This window comes from Anabrus simplex, chromosome 2, assembly GCF_040414725.1.
Source record: "Anabrus simplex isolate iqAnaSimp1 chromosome 2, ASM4041472v1, whole genome shotgun sequence".
Lineage (NCBI taxonomy): Eukaryota > Metazoa > Arthropoda > Insecta > Orthoptera > Tettigoniidae > Anabrus > Anabrus simplex.
This window is the reverse complement of record NC_090266.1, coordinates 288,302,641-288,324,994: the sequence shown is the minus strand read 5'-3', so window position 1 is coordinate 288,324,994 and position 22,354 is coordinate 288,302,641. Positions and strand designations below refer to the sequence as shown.

The following is a 22,354-nucleotide window of genomic DNA, read 5'->3' as shown; positions in this document are numbered from 1 at the left end:
ACCCCTAAGGTGTTAAAATTATTCATCCCTCCAAAACCGTTCGACGTACTAATTTGTAATTTTACGAGAAGGTTCTTTGTTTATGTCCTAGGTGTAAAATATCATATACTTCAAGATATTTCTCTCCTAAGGGGTTTAGATGGTGATTGACACTCAAAATCACAATATCCATTCTTCTGAAACTGTTTCAGGCACAATCTTAAAACTGAACACGAAGGGTGGTCTTCTATGTCCTAGATGTTAAGAAGTATTTTTAAAACATTCACCACCTAAAAAAATATTCATTCCTCCATTATTGTTCAACATACAACATCTACATTTCGCAGGTTGATAGCTTTTACATCCTAGATGTTATATAAGATAGGGTTTTAAAACATTCTAATTCTTCTCTCATCATCTTCATTTCCTGTTTCCAGCTTCCCGGGTCGGGTTGTGAATCAAGGACCTCTATCGCTGCCTGTCTCTCCACCACTCTTCTCCTTTTTTAAGTACATCTTCTGGTTTCCCTCCCCTCTTCTCTATGCCCTCCCCCACTGAAACATAACGGGTTCAAATGTGTGTTAGATAAGAAAATTAATAATCATTCTCCCAAAACCGTTTGACATATGAACTAAGGGTGTATTTTACAGGTTCAGTCAACAGTAGACTCTCCAAAATGTAAAATGTTGAAAAATAACTTTCAATTTAAAACCGTAGCGAAGCACCGGTACCTTGCTGGTAATAATATACATTTTGCATCGCTCTAATTATCAAAATGATACTTGATTGCTAGAATTTCACCCTAGGAAGTGGTTCTTTAACATGATACTCATACTTGATATACTGATATAGGACATTTGTCATATTAGTAATCTTAAACACCAACTGACTGAGTACGTACATACATACAAGACCCATGTCTAGACTGAGATTAATAGTGAACATTATCATATAAAGTACAACTATGATGATAATGTAATCTTCAATTAGCACTACTTTCCTTAAACATACATCATCTGTGCCAGAAGGCAGCATAACTACATTTAAAACATTCACAACGAAGAGAATTACTTTCTTCAGAGAAGGGGCAAAATATTAAAGAAAATAATTAGTAGAATCTTGGTACTTCAAACTATGAGTAACATTATGTTCTAGTTTTAGAAACAGTAATAGAGAGAGAAATGGTAAGATATATACACTGCTGTCAAAAAGTTTGAACTCACCTTAAGAAAACACCAGTTCTTGCTATTCATTAGGCATTAGATTAGTGATATTTCACATGACAAACATTTCCAATCAAAATACAAAACTTGGTATGCATTATACATAAATTAACACACTATAAAGCATTTATGCTCCAAATAATGGGATACAAACAACTTTTAGAGCTATACTGTTCAAACTCTGCACTCGTCTGTTTTCCATTTTTAATAATAATAATAATAATAATAATGTTATTTCCTTTACGTCCCACTAACTACTTTTACGGTCTTCGGAGACGCCGAGGTGCCGGAATTTAGTCCCGCAGGAGTTCTTTTACGTGCCAGTAAATCTACCGACACGAGGCTGTCGTATTTGAGCACCTTCAAATACCACCGGACTGAGCCAGGATCGAACCTGCCAAGTTGGGGTTAGAAGGCCAGCGCCTTAACCGTCTGAGCCACTCAGCCCGGCTTTTCCATTTTTACCCTGATAAAAGGGTGACAAAAATGTGGCATTATTCTGATTAGTTTTTCAACATCTCTGTGGTCATGGTTTACCATGCTTGCAAAAGGCATTGCCAGAGATCTTCACAACTGTTGACAGAACATTGCTTTGCCTTAAAGTTGATATAGCAATTGAGGTTTTCACGGCCGCATTACAAATCATGTCAGTGTTTTCCGGGCTTGTACGTTGTGGTCCAGGAGCGTGTGATGTCTTGATGTTTCATTGAAGACTGCATTTGGCATCATCAAGGGTTCCAACCGACTTCGATAGCAGTGAAGCTCACAGTGGAATAGAGTAGTGTTGCAATTCCACCTCATTATATACTGTAGTGCAGGCTACAGTGTGCTGCTCGCCAATTGGTCTGCCATGCTGGAGGGACGAACGCTGTTTGGCTGTTCTTCGGCCATTGGTTGAAGCATTAAGGAGCCCAATGTACGTCGACCTGCCTTGGTGGAGACAAGCAACTGATCACCTGTTGCTTTTTCTGGTCTTCGGTGGCCATTGTGTTCTCTAGGATTTAAGGTTTTCAGGACTGGAAACCAGTTGAAGATGTTGGTGTGCTTCAGGATTTCAATGGCTTCTCTTTGCAGCCAGGCGTGATACGATACAGTAGTTGACAGTACTTTGGTGTCGCTGTACTGTATGTCATGACTTGCTAGCAGTGAGTGTTCAGAAACTGATGATCTTTCTGCTTGTCCCAGCTGGCTATGTCCGTTATGCTCCTTCAGCCGTGTGGCGATGCCGGTCACGTTGTATCTATGATAGAACGGAGCGCTCACTGCTGCGGGAATGTATAAGCTCCACATGCAAGGAGCTTGCTACCTTCAACCAAGCGCTTTTAAAGCTGCATTATCTTCTGAACACATACTCTCACCACAGTACTGGGATAAAGCAGATCGTATCACCCACTCTTCCATAACTTCAACATTCGATCAGTTGACCAACCAGCAGAAGAACAAGTTCAAGCAATATCAGGAGAATCGTCCTGCGCCTAAGAGTACGGCTGCCGTGGATACCTCATGGACAATCGTCAAGCTGACCAACCATTGCCTGTCAGAGGCGTAAACCTCTTTACTGGCTAAAGGAGGAAACTTTGCTGTTACACCTCCCTCTATTCCCATGGAGGGGATCGTTGTGAATATTGAAGCTGCTATTCACAATTTACCATCTGACCAGGCAGAAGAAATCTGCCACAAAGCCTCATGGATACTGATAAAGGCACCAGCACTGAAGAGCAACCTTATGGTTCAAAAAAGGAAGGCCATTAAAACTCTGAACATGGACGAGAGTGTACTCATTCTTCCTGCGGATAAAGGGAACGCCGCTGTCATCATAGCTACTAATGATTACACTGCAAAGATGTTGGAGAGTTTGGATCCAGAGATTTACCACAGACTACTGAAAGATCCAACCAATCGGATTCTTCGAAACACCAATAGCCATATTAAGGCCTCACCCTTGCCAGACAATGTGAAGAGGGAAACCTCTAAAAGTCAAGCTTTACCTCCGAGAGTATATGGCTTACCCAAGATTCACAAGGACAACGTACCTCTACAACCCATCGTGAGTGCTACTGGATCACCAAACTACAATATTGCTAAACATTTGGCCACGTTACTACAACCTCACATCGTTGGCATATAGTTGTATGTCAGAGATTCAGGCCATTTCATAGAAAAGCTGAAGAACAGCCACTTAGAAGCCGAAGACCTGCTTGTCAGCTTTGACGTAGTCTCAGTCTTAACGAAAGTACCTGTAAAGGAGGCCCTAGACCACATCGCTCAGATTTTTCCTGAGGACATTACCAACTTGTTCAAACATTGCCTCACCACAAGCTATTTCCTGTGGAATGACGATTTCTGCAAACAAATCAACGGTGTCACTATGGTCAGTCCTCTGAGTCCAGTGACTGTAAATTTCATTATGAAAAAGTTCGAACAAACAGCACTCGAGACCACACCACTCAAATCTAAGGTGCGGCTTCAGTTCGTAGATGAAACCTTTGTGATCTGCAGCCATGGGCAGGAACAACTACTTTGGTTTGTACAGCATCTGAATAATAGTAACACCAATACAGAGACAGAAAATGAAGGAAAACATGCTTTCCTTGATGTTCTGCTAATGAAGATGGCCAATTTAAACTTGGTATCGCAAGCTGATCCACACAGACCGCTATCTTCAGAAGATGTCCAACCACCACCCATGACGAAAATACGGAGTGATTAAGATGCTAGCCGACCATGCAAGGAGAATTTGTCAACCTCAGCACTTAAATGAGGAGCTCAGCCACCTCAACATAGCCCTACTTGCTAACGGGTACAGTTCTAAAGATATACTGTGAGCGCTCCATTCAGACATCCCACAACCAGGGAGAAAGAAGAGGAGTGGCCAGCAACTGAAGCCTTTCTGCCATATATTGGGAAGATAATTGACATAATAGGGAGGCTACTGGTGTCCTATGGGGTTAAAACCATACATAGGCCAACAAAGAAAATCCACGAACTACTACGGTCTGCGCCATCCTCTTTACAGAACAGGTGTCTACAAGATCCCGTATAGCTGCAGTCAGGTATACATAGGCACTACCAAATGCAGCATCGCCACATGACTGAAGGAGCATAACAGACAGAGCCGGCTGGGACAAGCAGAAAGATTATCAGTCGCTGAATACTCACTGCTAGCAGGCCATGACATATAGTACAGCGACACCAAAGTACTGTCAACTACTGTATTGTATCACACCCGGCTACAAAGGGAAGCCATTGAAATCCTGAAGCACACCAACAGCTTCAACCGGAAGGAGGAATCTGAACGGGTAAACAAAGCCTGGTTTCCAGTCCTGAAAACCTTAAATCCTAGAGGACACGATGGCTGTGGCAGACTAGAAAATGCAACTGGTGATCAGTTGCTTGTCTCTGCCAAGGCAGGTTGACATACATTGGGCTCCTTAATGCTTCAATCATTGGCCGAAAAACAGCCAATCAGTGTCCGCCCCTCCAGCATGGCGGACCAATAGGCGAGCAGTGCACAGTAGCTTGCACTATATAATGAGGTGGAATTGCAACACCACTCCATTCCACTGTGAGCTTCACTGCTATCGAAGTTTGGTCGGAACCCTTGATGATGCCGAATGGAGTCTTAGGTGAAATGTCGGGATCATCACATGCTTCTGTATCACGGCCTACAAGCCCAGAAAATAGTGACATGATCCTTACCGTTGAGTTCATCCTGCAACAACTCAATGGGGAATTGTAGTGTAGTTATTTTATCAGTCAGTATCTTGCTTGGCTTACTGTAACAAAATCCTTGTATAGTATACAGTATTTATTTCCTCTGATATATACTTTCATTCACATAATATGCTATTTTATTTCTGTTGACATTTCCATATTATTTCATATTTCTGTGAAGAAAGTAAAATAATGGTTGAGGGAGGCAAGTGCGGGGACTGTAGGTGTGAGTGGGCATTAAGGAGTATGAGGGAAGGGACAGCAAGTTTGAGGGAGATAATTAGGCTCTTAATAGAGGATATGAGTGAAGGTATATCTCCCTCAAGCAATGTACAGCATACAGTAGGTATGCAAGAGGGAGGGGAAGTAAGTTGTGGGAGTCAAGTGGCCTAATATTTTAAGAGGAAGGAAAATGAGAGCTAAGGGTTCTCATCAGGGTTACGTAGACAGACAGACAGACAGACAGACAGACAGACAGACAGACAGACAGACAGACAGACAGACAGACAGACAGACAGACAGACAGACAGACAGACAGACAGACAGACAGACAGACAGACAGACAGAGAGATACATAGATAGATAGATAGATAGATAGATAGATAGATAGATAGATAGATAGATAGATAGATAGATAGATAGATAGATAGATAGATAGATAGATAGATAGATAGATAGATAATTGACTTTATCTGGCAAAGTTAGGGGCACTTAACCAGTGTTTACACATATTTAGTAATTTGTAGTAATATACACAGTAGAAAAATATCAATATTAAGCCAATTATCATTGATATTAAACTAGGTGTTGATGGTAATCACAATATGAGGTAATAATGATGATAATAATAATCTATATATATATAATGAGAATTATGTCTGTACATTGCTTGGAATTAAAAAAGAGGAATGGTATTTCTGTATTGGTCATGTCCAGAGTAAGAAGGAAATGTAATATTTAATTTTCCTTTATCTATGTATGTATGTATGTATGTATGTATGTATGTATGTATGTATGTATGTATGTATGTATGTATGTATGTCTGTATGCGCATCATGAGAAAATGGCTAAGCAGAATTGAATTAAAATTGGTATATAAAGTCGGGGAATAAGGCACTACAGTCTAGGCTATAAATAATTTTATTCATCCTGAGTGAAATGGTAGTGTAGGGGTAGGCCTAAAATGTAAATCTCAAATATCTATGTTATCACTGCCAGCCCCATGATATAGGGGTAGCATACATACCTGCCTCTTACTCAGAGGTCCCGGGTTCGATTCTTGGCCAGGTCAGGGATTTTTACCTGGTTCTGAAGGCTGGTTCGAGGTCCACTTGGCCTACGTGATTACAAGAGAGCTGTGCGAGATAGTGGCCCTGGTCTAGAAAGCCAACAATAACGGCCGAGAGGATTTGTCTTGCCAATCACATAATATCTTGTAATCTGGAGGCCTTTGGGCTGAGCAGCGGTCTCTTGGTAGGCCATGGTCCTTCGGGGCTGTTGTGCCATAAGCGGTTGGGTTTGGGGGTACATTATTAATGGTCCAATTCATAAATAATACATAACAAAAGTTATAGAGAAGACAATTTCTAATCATTATGTCTTATACAGTTTCACCGTACTGGCTATGATAACAGAGATATTCACGAGTTCATACTTTTGTTGCTTAGTCCATATCAACACCGAGCACTACTAACATGGAAATACTGTAATGTTAAATTGTGTTAAACATAAAGCAAATTAAAGAAAAAAAGAATGCAATACCAGCACCCGTAACTACCGCAAATATATCTTAAAGGAAGAAGTGAGTGACAGATGGAGGAATTGCAGAGAAACAACTGAGACAGTGGAGCAAATTGTGGGTGCATTTAAGGCCATGGCAGGTGAAGAACATACTCATCAGCAGGATGAGGTAGCTAAAATTGTGAATTGTGCACTAAGAGCTGGGAATCAAGTCAGGACTTATAGATGTGAAAATCCCATATTATGTGTACAGACCATCTGATGTGCTCAAAAATGAAAGGTTCAAGCGGTACTGGAATCTATCTTTGCAGACAGACAGGATCATAATATCAAACAGCCCTCACTGATAAATAGTTCATGAAGACTAATCTTCTGGATGCCCTCCAGATCAAAATGTCCACCAGGGCTATGTCCAGAAGACTGAAAAGTACACTTACTTTGCAGCAGAAGTTAGAATATTGTAGGAAATGGACCTGGCAACAATGAGGCCTTTCATCATCTCTGTCACAGGACAGGTGCACAATAAGATGCAACACTTTGAGGATCTGGACATTGCCTATACACTTCCACAAATGCAAAACACCTGCCGCATGAAAAGAAGAAAAAAACAACAACAACAACAACAACAACTCCAGGAAGACCATGATGTTACTGCAATATGAAATAAAAAGGTATGGTATACAAGCCAGTTGGTGCAATGCCAGTGGGATTGTATTGTGCAACATTGCACTCCTAGGTGGACCAGTGAAGGGAGAAGAACCGTACGAGTAGCACTTCATTAATATAAGTTTCGACATTCCAACAATTATTATTGGAAGAGTGGACACAGGTTTTAACATAAATGGTTTAACACTTCTCAATAATATTAATCAATTAATAATTTATACAAAAAATTAAAAGTGTGTGATTTGATAGAATCTGATTCATTCATTCTATTTTAGTTAAGTTGTTTCTTTTTCAAGTATTTTCTAAATTTTAATTATTCATAAATTAGTTTCGACAGACTGAAGAACCTAACAGTTATAAATTAACTGATTCAAAACTGAAATGAAACTTTTTGATGCTAGTGTATGTTTTTTGAATCTGTATCTGACTTTCAGAAATCATTTAGTGTAGAACTTATCTGCTGATGGCTTCTGAAAGAAGTAATTCACACTGGGACAATGTTAATCTTTACATTGAATAAAGCAAATATTAAGAACTCACTGTAACTGGAGGTGCAGGTATCCCACAAGATAGATTCCCATCAAATCGGAAGTTCTTCTGATAGCTAGCCCCACTGGGACTAAATAAATATCTTGAAAGAAGATTGCTGAACTCATCATCTGAGAGTGTGTCATGAGGAAGATCTGAAGATAACAGTGAGATAAATGTAATTCATTAGAAATGAAGTTTATTCATATCTGAAAATAAACTGAAGTCCACTTCATCACAAAATACCACTGAATTTCTAGAAATTAAATAGCATTTCTAGCCAAGTGTTTTGCAATATCAATTGTCAAGATCAATTTTGTTAATGACAGAACAATATCTATGACTATGCTCATTGTTTAACATAAATACATAACCTACACTTTAATCAAAATAACACAGAAACTGCTAGAAATGGCTCTCACAGTATTCTACTGGTTCCTGTACCCTCCTGCTGGGCTTGATTCATTTAAGGGTTAGGGACAACGTCGGTATCAAATCTATGTTTATGTGTGGTACATGTCTGATACCAGTAACCTGTGTTATTTACCGGTAGATGTCCAGTTGTGTAAGTAAACGTAATTTAGGATTTGGAATTTGAGTAGGTGCTCAAGACCAGAAATAAGGTACCGGTTTTACTATTTAACCTAGAATTTTTCTTGGGTTGTACTGGTATGAATTCTGAGAAAAAGCCATAATTATCATATAAAGTTAATTGATAGTTCCGTCATTAACAGAATGGAGAAGGATTTCAAACAGAGATAACATTTTGAAAATGGTAAAATGCATATGTAAGGCTGTTAAAGTAATCAATTATTCCAGAAAAACAAAGAGGATCTTGTAATAAACAATGTTATCCAGATCAGAAAGCTATATAAAACAAATGCCTTACTCAGGCAAGATGTTACCAGAAACAGAGATAAGTTAGTGAGACAATATGCTATTCCATCCTTACTGAGAGAAGAAGGAATTTGAAACATCTCAGTTGCTATTTCTTTCTGTTCTGGTCTTGGTGCTGAGAAAATTTAAGTACAAAAGGCTATACAAATTTTAATTCCTGTGCAGTGTGTTACATAGTTTTTTATGGTAAGCTATGTCTATACAGTAAGTATGAAGCTGGACAGTATATATACCTGTAATGGCCTGACCATATATACAATAACTTTATTGACATACAGTAACTACAAATGCAAAGAGGAGAGGAACTCCACCTAATCAATACTTGTTTATTATTATTATTATTATTAAAAATACAGGACCAGTTTCGACTCTAACGGGTCATCCTCAGCTGAACATACATATAACACATCGTACAATTGCAAACGTTACCATATTTAGAAAGGAATATCATGTGACGGTAACATGTCAGGTTGTACTCATGAGTAGGGTGTTCGTCAAATTGCGCATCTGAGAAAAGTGAATACAGTATTCCTAAACTTAAAACTAACTTATGAGTGTATATAAAATGAAAACAACATATGCGTAAAACACTTTCATGCTTGTGAATGTTCAAGTTTATGACTTGCACTGTTTCTTAGTTCTTCAGTTAGACTAAACTTAAAACTAACTTATAAGTATTCATAAAATAAAAACATGTGCATAAAACATTTTCATGTTTGTGAATGTTCGAGTTCCTTGCACTATTTCTTAATTCTTCAGTTTGAGTGTTATCATTAAGTCTAGTTGTCCACAACTGTGCATTATATTAAAAATTCAATGGCTTGAATTGTAATATGAGTTACATTTAAAATACCAATATCTCATTTAAAAATATTTTGTCACATATGTGCACAAAGGATAAGAACACTTTGCATCTCTAAAAGGCAAAATATAGACGTAGTGTGGATTCAGTTGAGGCTTGGATGGAAGTGTAGAAATTGCAGCTTGTCGTATATAAAATCCAGTTGTTTACATTAAAAGATGGGTCATAATGTCCTTTGGCATATTAAGATGATGATGTGTTACATTAAGCCAGAGTGGAGGAGGCTCCTTCTTTCTTGTAGTTGTGTGATATTGTAAGAATTGTCTGTGAAAGATAAAAGTAAGATGTGAGTGATACTAATATGTTGAAGGAATGTCTTAGGTCATGTAAGAGAATCTATATGTGTACTTACTGCTATTGTGGTTTTGAGGTTGTATATGGTTTGGGAGCATGTTGTGTACTACTTCGTGTCCGTCTCGGGCTAATGCCATTTGCTGTGAAGGGCAAACAGACAATTCTTACAATATCACACAACTACGAGAAAGAAGGAGCCTCCACTCTGGCTTAATGTAACACATCATCATCTTAATATGGCAAAGGACATTATGACCCATCTTTTAATGTAAACAACTGGATTTTATATACGACAAGCTGCAATTTCTACACTTCCATCCAAGCCTCAACTGAATCCACACTACGTCTATATTTTGCCTTTTAGAGATGCAAAGTGTTCTTATCCTTTGTGCACATATGTGACAAAATATTTTTTAAATGAGATATTGGTATTTTAAATGTAACTCATGTTACAATTCTAGCCATTGAATTTTTGATTTTATGCACAGTTGTGGACAACTAGACTTAATGATAACACTCAAACTGAAGAATTAAGAAATAGTGCAAGGAACTCAAACATTCACAAACATGAAAATGTTTTACGCACATGTTTTTATTTTATGAATACTTATAAGTTAGTTTTAAGTTTATTCTAACTGAAGAACTAAAAAACAGTGCAAGTCATAAACTTGAACATTCACAAGCATGAAAGTGTTTTACGAATATGTTGTTTTCATTTTATGTACACTCATAAGTTAGTTTCTCAGATGCACAATTTGACGAATGCCCTACTCATGAGTACAACCTGACATGTTATCGTCACATGATATTCCTTTCTAAATATGGTAATGTTTGCAATTGTATGATGTGTTATATGTATATGTATGTTCAGCTGAGGATGACACGTTAGGGTCAAAACCGGTCCTGTATTTTTAATAATAATAATAATAATAATAAACAAGTATTGATTAGGTGGAATTCCTCTCCTCTTTGCATTTGTGTGAACTATCAATATGGATATGAAGCTTATAAATTACGATACAGTAACTAGTCGTGTAGATATTTAAAACACATTACGGAAAGAAAGAACATTATATAGCCAATCTGGAGAAACAGAGTTTCCTAAACTTAATCTTCAATTATATACATGAATATCTTATGAAGAATTTATTGTATCAGACAGACCAATTCCTTGGCTGAATCGTCAGCATTCGGTTTAGGGGATGACGGGTTCGATTTCCGAATGGGTCAGGGATTTTAAGAGTGTGTGATTAATTCTTCTGGCTTGGGGACTGGATGTTTGCACCTGTCCCAACACTCTCCTCATCATATTAAGACAATACACCACACTACTAACCACCAAAGAAACACACAATAGTCATTACATCCCTCCACATTGGCATCAGGAAGGGCATCTGGCTGTAAAACATGGTCATATCCACATGTTTGAGACAGTTCACACCCATGACCCTACAGGTGTGGGAAAAGCAGCATAAGAAAAAGAAGACTGGAATGTATTGGACAAGAATAACTTAGTAAGTATGCGTTAACTGTTAAAATATTTCTAAAGGTCTGGTTAGTAAGTAACATATCTGTATAGACATGATACTGTATAGGCTTTTCGGGCTTGTGCCATGTCAAGAATATAAGGTGAAAGCATTAATGGCAACATACAGTACTGAATACTTTTTTTTCTCCTGGCTGTTGTCATCCCATATTTATTGACAATATAGTACTTGTATAGTACTTGTGTTTCACAACACACATTATTGAAGAACCTCATTACACTTTGTGCTGAGGGGATATAATTTAAAAGACACTTAATTGCCCCCAACTAAAATCATATTCCATCATTGTCAACTTACCCATTCCTCTAACTTGCACATTGTTTCCATTTCTATTTTCATGAAGAAGAGGAAAGAGAGAGAGCATTGTACAACAGTTCTTGGAGACACTTACAAACACTATTTGTGGATTACACTCATTCCTTAATTTACAACACTGACCAGAGTGGATTTGTACATGGGATGAAACTACCATAAACAGACTGTCTTTTGTCAGCAAGAAGCATATAAATATGATAGCTCAATCTGTTAGTGCATTTTCTCATCTTTATACCATAATGATCAAAATTAACATGGCTGATTCTTCTTTATCAAATGTATTCACTATCTTGTTGCAGACTACAGGAAATTTTTATCCACAAGTTTTGAAACAAATATTCAACTAATTACGGCCAAAGTTCTAACTATCCTAGCCACGAAATCAGGAAAAATAGAAAAGAAAGAACTGAAAGTCTGGTTTAAGGATGCTTTCTGTAGACAATTGTGCCATTCTGTTTAATTCCTTTATGATGTACAGCAGTGTAGGTTGTCTTGGAGACAATCCTTAGGTAAAACCACTATAGACCTTTTCCAGATTTCTTGCAGTATCAAGAGGAAAATCCAGCCACTAGGAAACTTTTTGTCTCAGTAGAAAAAAGCTTTCTACCAATGACAGGTACAAATTGTGACAGCGTGTGATCATATTTTGTTTCAGATTTTCCAAAGAGACAACATATTGAATGTTCTTTTAAAAAATTCATATTCAATTTTTCCCCTTGCTTCCAGGACATGGTCAAATATTCATGCTTTGCAACTTGTGACACAAAAGAACAAGTCCTGGACAATATGAAGCCAGCAAAACATTTCTGACAGGCAAATAAACAGCTATGTACAGACTAGAGTGAATAAAAAGTACTGTCCATTGTATTTGATGCCAGAAGACTTCGTGTTTCCATTATTTGGTCAACACAGGTTATACCTGCTTCACTTTTGTTCCTCAGTGAACACTCCAATTGCCCTAGTCACTGCACTGAGCCAACTAGAGGGCATCCTATTGCTGCTTCTAGCTGCTTTTCTTCGAGAGATTTTGATATGTATTGTGATCTTGCAGTTGAAAATTCAAAGATACTTCTTTTGTATATGGATTTTCTACAAGATGTTTGTTCTCTTGGTGAAATTTCAAGATGTGATTGGATATGAGTTTATTGACAGTTCCCTATTTAACTATACAATAAAGAAGGAAGGAACAGGAGAAAGTAATTTTGACTTCAGGATTGATTTTGATATTAAATAATGTTTTGCTCTTAACCTCTATTCTATGTTTCCAGTTTTCATGTATGTTTTGTTACACATTATTTTATTTCTGTGCCTTGTCTGCCTTGTGTACTTTTCTTATTATAACATTCATGCTGCGTAGCATTCATATTCCATTTCTTCCTTCCCTCCCAAAAGAAAATCTTAAAATATTGTTTATAACTGTAATTGCACAAATCCAGGAAAGCAAATTTTGAAAATCTTTTAAAATCCATCATATATGAGAATATTATATCAGATAAAATGTGTTTTGATCCTCCTATGAATAAACACAATACTATACTAAATGCCATATTTCCCTCCCTGGCTATTTCATGCACCCCAATTTATTGAGGACCAAATAGGGGAAAAATTACTCCCGGCAAATTTCATGCACCACATTCTACAATAATATCAGTTGTAGTTATGAATCTCTACTCCCCTAAAGCCTGAAAATTATCTTTATTACCGCTCCTCCTTGGCTCCTCTGACAATGAGTTACCTCACGGTCACTAGCACCGGTGCAATATTTCGTGTAAGGGTACTTTTGACCTCCTACACCTCTTCTCGTTCTCCCGCGTGACATAGGCATGCTGGCTTTCATTTTTGAAATTAGCAGTGTTTTCCAGGTTGGTTAGCTCTTATGTGTGAGTAGAAGTGATGTACGATTGGTAAGTTCTTGGTGTGGTATTCTTCTTTCAAGCATGATAGGCAAGTATTCAAGCAATACAGCTAGATTTAAACTCTCCATAGTACAAACAGCAACAGGTAGCAGGTCATAAATTTGCATTGTCCAAATTTAATGTACGATACTGGCAAAAGCAAAAGAGGGAACTTAATGAAAAAAAATAAAAAAAAAAAATAAAAAAAATTTAAAAGCTTTCCATTGTCTGAAGAGTGGAAAGTTTTTGAAAGTTGGAAAAGAAATGTTGGAATATATTCAGGCTTTAAGTAGTGATGGATATGTAGTTAGGTACCTTTAAATTGATGCAATTTAAAGCACGCCGATAGCCACAAAGCATGGCATCATTTTCTCAGATTTCAAAGTGACCACGGGCTGGATGACAGGATTTATAAAGCAAAATAACCACTCGCCAAGGCACCAAACATTGTTATGCCAAAGAATACCAGATGGCTGCAATGAATAAATTATAAACCTTCACTGATACATTATTGAAAAGAGAATGCATACTTGTTTTCACAAATAGGCAACACCAACCAGATGCCATTGAATTTTAATATGACTCAGAATCAAACCGTTGAAGAGAAGGGAAAATCAAGCACCACTGAGTGGACTACAGGAAATGAGAAATAGAGATGCACAGACATACTTGTGGTGACTACAGATGGAAAGAAAGTACCTCCGTATGTTAAATTTAAACAGAAAACAATGCTGAAGGGTAAACTTCCAGGAGGAATACATGTTCATCTTCATAAGAAAGGCTGGATGGACGTATCCCTGATTAATGATTGGACTTGTACAGTTTGGAGAAACTGACCAGGGTTATTGCTTCAACTTCTGGCTCTACTTGTAATAGACAGTTTTCAAGGACATTTAGCAGATAACATAAAGCAACTGTCGATTAAAATAAAGACTAATCTGGCATTAAATCCTGGAAGTCTAACATGTGCACAGCAACCTTTAGATATTTCCATAAATAATTCATTCAAGGACAACCTGCGTAAAGTGTGTCGTAACTGGATGGCTGAAGGTGTGAACAAGCTTACTCCAGGAGGCAAGATCAGGAGAAATTGTGTGTGACTCGATTTTCATCACACACTGCTTCTAAAAGTTTCAAGAAAACAGGAATTTCAGACATGCTTGATGGAAGTGAAAATTACTACTTATGAGCGAGTTGGCCAAAGGTTAGGGTCGTGTAGCTGTAAGCTTGCATTTGGGAGATGGTGGGTCTGAATCCCACTGTTGGCCATGAAGATGGATTTTTCGATGATTTCTCTTTTTCACACCAAGCAAATGTACCTGTACCTTAATTAATGCCATGGCCACTACCTTTCCAATCCTAGCAATCCCTCTCCCCACCATCCTTATGTCAGCAAAAACCTTCAATTTGTTAGTGCAATGTCAAACCACTAGCAAAAAAACAACAACTTGTGGATAGGTTTAGATTCAGGTGATGATAGCAGTACTCCAGATTTAAAAAAGCAGTGAAAGTGAATAGATGTGGTAAGTTATGTACATGAATTTAATACTAATGCTATTTGCTTTACGTCGCACCAACACAGATAGGTCTTATGGCGACGATGGGATAGGAAAGGCCTGGGAATGGGAAGGAAGCGGCTGTGGCCTTAATTAAGGTACAGCTCCAGCATTTGCCTGGTGTGAAAATGGGAAACCACGGAAAACCGTCTTCAGGGCTGCCGACAGTGGGGTTCGAACCCACGATCTCCCAGATGGAAGCTCACAGCCACACGCCCCTAACCACATGGCCAACTCGCCTGGTGGTATCTAATGCAATAACATGTTGAGTGATTATGTTTTCTTTAGGTAAAGGTGTCCATACCCAATCGAAATTATAACAGGCCAGCAGTAGAGGTGCACATACAGTTTACCACTTCGTACTTAATGGGATTTACGAATCAAAGAAAAAACCGAACCAAACCCCATGGCACTACAGCCGTTGAAGGGCCTTGGCCTACCAAGCAACCACTGCTCAGCCCGAAGGTCTACAGATTACGAGGTGTTGTGTGGTCAGCATGATGAATCTTCTCGGCAGTTATTCTTGGCTTTCTAGACCGATTTATGAATCAGCATAACTGAAATATTGTGCAGTATAACTGAGAGTATACATATATACATTATCATTATAGACTGTTATGCATTTCAGTGTTCAGTCTGCAAGCCTCTGCGAATATACTAAACGTCACCACAATCTTCTATTTGCAACTAGTGTTGTGGCCTGATTTAGTTCTATACATCTTATCTTTAAATCGTTAGAAACTGAGTCTAACCATCGTCGTCTTGGTCTCCCTCTACTTCTCTTACCCTCCATAGCAGAGTCCATTATTCTCCTAGGTAACCTATCCTCCTCCATTCGCCTCACATGACCCCACCACCGAAGCCGGTTTATGCGTACAGCTTCATCCATAGAGTTCATTCCTAAATTAGCCTTTATCTCCTCATTCCAAGTACCTTCCTGCCATTGTTCCCACCTTTTTGTACCAGCAATCATTCTTGCTACTTTCATGTCTGTTACTTCTAACTTATGAATAAGATATCCTGAGTCCACCCAGCTTTCGCTCCTGTAAAGCAAAGTTGGTCTGAAAACAGACCGATGTAAAGATAGTTTCGTCTGGGAGCTGACTTCCTTCTTACAGAATACTGCTGATCACAACTGCAAGCTTACTGCATTAGCTTTACTACACCTTGATTCAATCTCACTTACTATATTACTATCCTGGGAGAACACACAACCTAAATACTTGAAGTTATCAACCTGTTCTAGCTTTGAATCACCAATCTGACATTCAGTTCTGTTGAATTTCTTACCTACTGACATCAATGTAGTCTACGAGAGGCTAATTTTTATACCATACTCATTGCACCTATTTTCAAGTTCTAAGATATTACACTGCAGGCTTTCAGCACAATCTGCCATTAAGACCAAGTCGTCAGCATAGGCCAGACTGCTTACTACATTTCCACCTAACTGAATCCCTCCCTGCCATTTTATACCTTTCAGCAGATGATCCATGTAAACTACGAACAGCAAAGGTGAAAGATTACAGCCTTGTCTAACCCCTGTAAGTACCCTGAACCAAGAACTCATTCTACCATCAATTCTCACTGAAGCCCAATTGTCAACATAAATGCCTTTGATTGATTTTAGTAATCTACCTTTAATTCCATAGTCCCCCAGTATGGCGAACATCTTTTCCCTCGGTACCCTGTCATATGCTTTCTCCAGATCTACGAAACATAAACACAACTGCCTATTCCTCTCGTAGCATTTTTCAGTTACCTGGCGCATACTGAAAATCTGATCCTGACAGTCTCTCTGTGGTCTGAAACCACACTGGTTTTCATCCAACTTCCTCTCAACGACTGATTGCACCCTCCCTTCCAAGATGTCAGTGAATACTTTGCCTGGTATACTAATCAATGTGATACCTTGATAGTTGTTGCAATCCTTCCTGTTCCCTTGCTTATAGATAGGTGCAATTACTGCTTTTGTCTAATCTGAAGGTACCTTACCAACACTCCACGCTAATGTTACTACTCTATGAAGACATTTCATCCCTGCCTTCCCACTATACTTCACCATTTCAGGTCTAATTTCATCTATTCCTGCTGCCTTATGACAACAGAGTTTATTTACCATCCTTTCCACTTCCTCAAGCATAATTTCACCAACATCATTTTCCTCCTCCCCATGAGCTTGGCTGTTTGAAACACCACCAGAATGATTTCCTTTTACATTGAGAAGATGTTCAAAATATTCCCTCCACCTCTCCAGTGATTCCCTGGGATCTATTATGAGTTCACCTGAATTACTCAAAACACTGTTGCCGGGCTGAGTGGCTCAAAAGGTTAAGGCGCTGACCTTCTGGCCCCAACTTGGCAGGTTTGATCCTGGCTCAGTCCGGTGGTATTTGAAGGTGCTCAAATACGTCAGTCTCATGTCGGTAGATTTACTGGCATGTAAAAGAACTCCTGCAGGACTAAATTACAGCACCTCGGCGTCTCCAAAAACTGTAAAAGTGTAGTTAGTGGGACGTAAAACAAATAACATTATTATTAAAAAACACTGTTCATTTCCTTTTTCCCACCCATCCTAAGATTCTTTATTACTGTCCAGAAAGGTTTCCCTGCTGCTTGACCTAGCCTTTCCAGGTTATTACCAAAATCTTCCCATGACTTCTTTTTGGATTCAACAACTATTTGTTTCGCTCTGTTTCTTTCATCTACGTACCAATCCCTGTCTGCCTTGGCTCTTGTTTGGAGCCATTTCTGATAAGCCTTCTTTTTACGTTTACAGGCTGCTCTCACTTCATCGTTCCACCAAGATGTTCGCCTTTTCCCATCTTTACATACAGTTGTTCCTAGGTATTCCCTTGATGTTTCTACTACAGCATCCCTGTATGCCACCCATTCACTTTCTATATCCTGAACCTGCTTACTGTCTACTGTTCGAAACTTCTCACTATTCATATCCATGTACTTCTGTCTAATTTTCTCGCCCTGGAGATTTTCTACCCTTATTCGTTTGCAGACAGATTTCACTTTCTCTACCCTAGGCCTAGAGATACTTAGTTCACTACAGATCAGATGGTAGTGTGTATCATCAAAAAATCTGTGAAAACCTCATACATTCCTAACATATTTCCTGAATTCAAAGTCTGTTAAGATATAGTCTATTATGGATCTGGTACCCCTAGCCTCCCATGTGTAGCGGTGAATAGCCTTATGCTTCAAGAATGTATTCGTAACAGCTAAACCCATACTAGCACAGAAGTCCAGCAAACCCTTCCCATTCCCATTAACTTCCATATTTTCCCCACATTCACCAATCACCCTTCCGTATCCTTCAGTTCTATTCCCAACTCTCGCATTGAAATCCCCCATTAGCACTATTCTATCCTTGCTGTTCACCCTGACCATGATGTCACTCAATGCTTCATAAAACTTGTCAACTTCATCCTCACCTGCACCCACACGGACACAATTCTTGTCCTAATTCCTCCAACTGACAAATCTACCCACATCATTCGCTCATTTATGTGCCTAACAGAAACTATGTTGCGTGCAATGGTATTCCTGATAAAGAGCCCTACCCCAGACTCTGCCCTTCCCTTTCTAACACCCGTCAAGTACACTTTATAATCTCCTATCTCTTCCTCGTTATCTCCCCTTACCCGAATATCACTTACTCCTAGCACATCCAGATGCATCCTCTTTGCTGACTCAGCCAGTTCTACCTTCTTTCTTCCATAAGCCCCATTAATATTGATAGCTCCCCATCGAATTCCATTTCATTCACCAAGTTGTTTCCAAGGAGTCCCTCGCCTGTCAAATGGGAGTGGGACTCCATTACTCCCATAGGTCCGAGGCTTGCTTAAAATGTTCTGAGCTTGGTAAATTCATGAAGCAGGATGCTACCCTAATTGCACATAGTCCAAGTGAGGATCTCTCCTCTGACGGGTTATGGACTACCGATGAATTGTATAGTCCTAGCCGCCTGAGCACAAGGAGGGCCATGACTCAGAATATGTCCGAGATGCCCACTCCCATTCCATAGCAACTGGTATCCCGACTCTCAGGACCACTTACAAGGCCACACAGCCATTGCCCATGGTTCACGAACTAGGACGTGACTACAGTAACCCACAAACATGAACCATATATATGAGTGTATATGTTAAAAAATATAATGTAATATATTAATCCAGTAAAATACTCCCATATCAACCTAATTACTGGTATAATTCTTGCACCTGAGTTTTTTTGTTGTAATATCCAAAGAAAAGTGTGAGAATTATAACAGTAAATATGGTAGTTCATCAATTTTTTAGGAATGTTCTAACTAACATAACAACACAGTTGAAGCAGTGTTGAATGGACCTGGGAGTCCAACAGTTGAGGTTAGGATTATCTGGTCTACCCAGGTTTAAATTTGTTAACTGAATTCTAACATTCATATATGTATGATAAGCTTCAAGAAATATTATTAGTGCTACTTCACAAAATTTTCAGATTCCCAGTTCCAAAGTGATTAATTTTATTCTCTTAAGATTATAATGCATTGCCTAACAAATTGTTCAACCTGTTGCTTTGTTCCTCCCAATTTAGAGGAACTCTTATACTTATCTTTAACCACCCTTCAGAATGATGAGTCTTCTCCTATAGGGTGCATCTGTGATACATGAAATTCTCTCATGGAAAACAGTTCCTCTCATAAGGACCATGATAACTAATTCTACTTCTCTTGGTTTTATGACAAAAAGACATGAGAATAAAATCCAGGGCAGTGAAATGACATGTTTAATAGCTATGATATTAAAGAAAGAAAGGACAGAGTTAGAAATGGGGAAATCAGGAAGGAAATCTGACAAGGGGAACCAGCTAAGTGTAACAACCCGATTTCCCCGAAACTTTGCTCAGTAAAAGAGGGGTTGAAATAAGCAAACACATGTTTCAGCTTATCTATAGATACTCGACCATTTCCAAGAAAACTAGCCATGCGTCTTGGTAGGTGTGCTATTTACCAACTGATGAACCCAACTTAGCACAATGGGGTGAAACGCTGGCAACCAGGAATGAGTTAGCTGGAAAATTTATAATATCCAATAACGGACCAACTATATTGGTATTATGGTTTTTAGGGGTTAAAAATGTATGCTTATACACTATGTGTATGAATTACGTACAGTATTTTTCAGTTATTTTAACATGATTTTATGGTGCATATAACTGCATATTTTCATTATTTTGATAAATGAATTATATTTCATTATTTTAGAGCCTATATGGTAAATTTTAATGAGTTTTCAGAATTTTTTAATTTTCTGATTTTAATAAATGTATCATTTTTCAATATTTTAGTGCCTATATGGCATATTTTAACAATTCAATCACATTGGCAGTTATGTTGCAAGTGATGAAGCAACTCGTCACGTGGAGAGGAGTAACACTGATGTGATGTCATGCAGTTGTTGCATCGTCCTTTCATGCTTTGTCTGGCCACTGGCAGTCGAGTTATAATTAGTAACGGTGATGTGAAATAGTTGCATGCCACACTAAGTTACGTGTATAAAGTGTGTGTTAAGAGTCCTTTACATGCCAAAAATAAGTCCAACTTCAAATGGTAGATTAACAGCTAATTTAAAGAGTTTTCGGGTGACAATATCTACAGATAATAGTGTACTGTTCTGTGGAGCATGTGCACAATGTGTAGGGAGTGAGAAATGTTTCAAGTAGTTAAGCACATAAGGAGAATTTAACCATACAACTAGCAAATGAAGAGCCTGATCAAAAGCAACTAGTAGGTGTTTGGGAAGTAAGGTTACATAATTTTCTTATAACTTGTACCAAGCTTTCTTAGCTGCTGAGATATCCTTGTGGAAAATTAATAATCCCATATTACAATGTTTTCTTACCAAATACACTCAACAACATGTGCCTGAAGAAAGTATGTTGCATAAGACATATGTAGGACATTGTTACAATAACATAATCTCAGATTTACAGAATGAACTAATGGATGAATTTGTGTGGTTGTCTGTTGATGGAACCACCAATTCTGAGGGCTGTTTTATTGCCAATAAAATTGACGGTGCCTTAAATAAGGAACAAAAGACAATACCTTTTCTTCTTAGTGCGTATGAATTGCCAGCCACTATCAATGTAACTATGACTGAATGTATGATGGACCTTGAAATTATCATGGCCATCTAGTATCAAATATGCCCAGCTACTTTTATTTGTTATAGATGCAGATTATTACAGATACATGGTACTTAGTTCATATAACTTGCTTAACACATGCTCTTCACTGCATAGTTGGGACAACACACAATTCTTTTTTACTGGTAGATCAATTTCTGGCCTCTACAAATAAACATTTTCTTAAATCTCCTTGGAAAGTCGAGCTGCTTAGATCAACAGCACCTAATATCCAACTTCCTCCTGCACCAGTGTTAATTCTTTGGGGAACGTGGATGGATGCAACATTGTATTATGCTCAGCACATAGAATTAGTCAAATAGATTGTTAATTCATTGGATTCAAATGATGCTGCATCAATAGGAACAGATCAAAATATTCTGTCATGCATAGAGTTGGAAGAGAAACTTGTTTTCATACTTGACCAATTTTCTTTCTTACCTAGAGCCATTCTCACACTTATGCTTACTCTCAAGATTGTGCAAGTAGATATTAATGTCCAGCTTGAGAACTTCAAATATAAAGAAATTGGTATTAAGTTGATTTCTGTATGATATACTGCAAAGTGAGCATGGTCCTTATGCTCAGGTTCTATGATGTACTTATAGGAAAAGACTCATCACTTTGAAGGACGGTGGAAGTCAAATATTTTTCACATAAAGATGTGGTCTTGGTATAGCATAATACAACAAACTGATTACCGGTACATGTTAACAAATCTTGTGATTAGCATTTGAATAATTATTTCTGTAAATTTCCATCATCATTATGTGCCCTGTTTTACAGTACCCATCTACAAATTCATAAACCTAAAAGCAACCTTATCCCTTACAGCCAAACCAGTTGCCACTATTCAATTTTGTGATCATTATTTTATCACTTAAAAGTCTCTCCTGAATTTCTGCATTAACAGAAGTACTTGTAGTGACAACAGTTCTATTATGGTATTTTGTTC

The 22,354-nt window shown here is 38.2% G+C and overlaps 1 protein-coding gene across 3 annotated transcripts in view; it reads right to left on the bottom strand.

Annotated features, from left to right (window-relative positions):
• Positions 1–22,354, bottom strand: part of LOC136864060 (patched domain-containing protein 3) — a 752,635-nt gene that overhangs the window by 100,969 nt on the left and 629,312 nt on the right. For all 3 annotated transcript variants that reach the window (XM_067140595.2, XM_067140594.2, XM_067140596.2), the window contains one exon: positions 7,863–8,005. In XM_067140595.2, the coding sequence (XP_066996696.1) occupies positions 7,863–8,005 (143 nt within the window). The remainder of the gene's footprint in view (positions 1–7,862; positions 8,006–22,354) is intronic.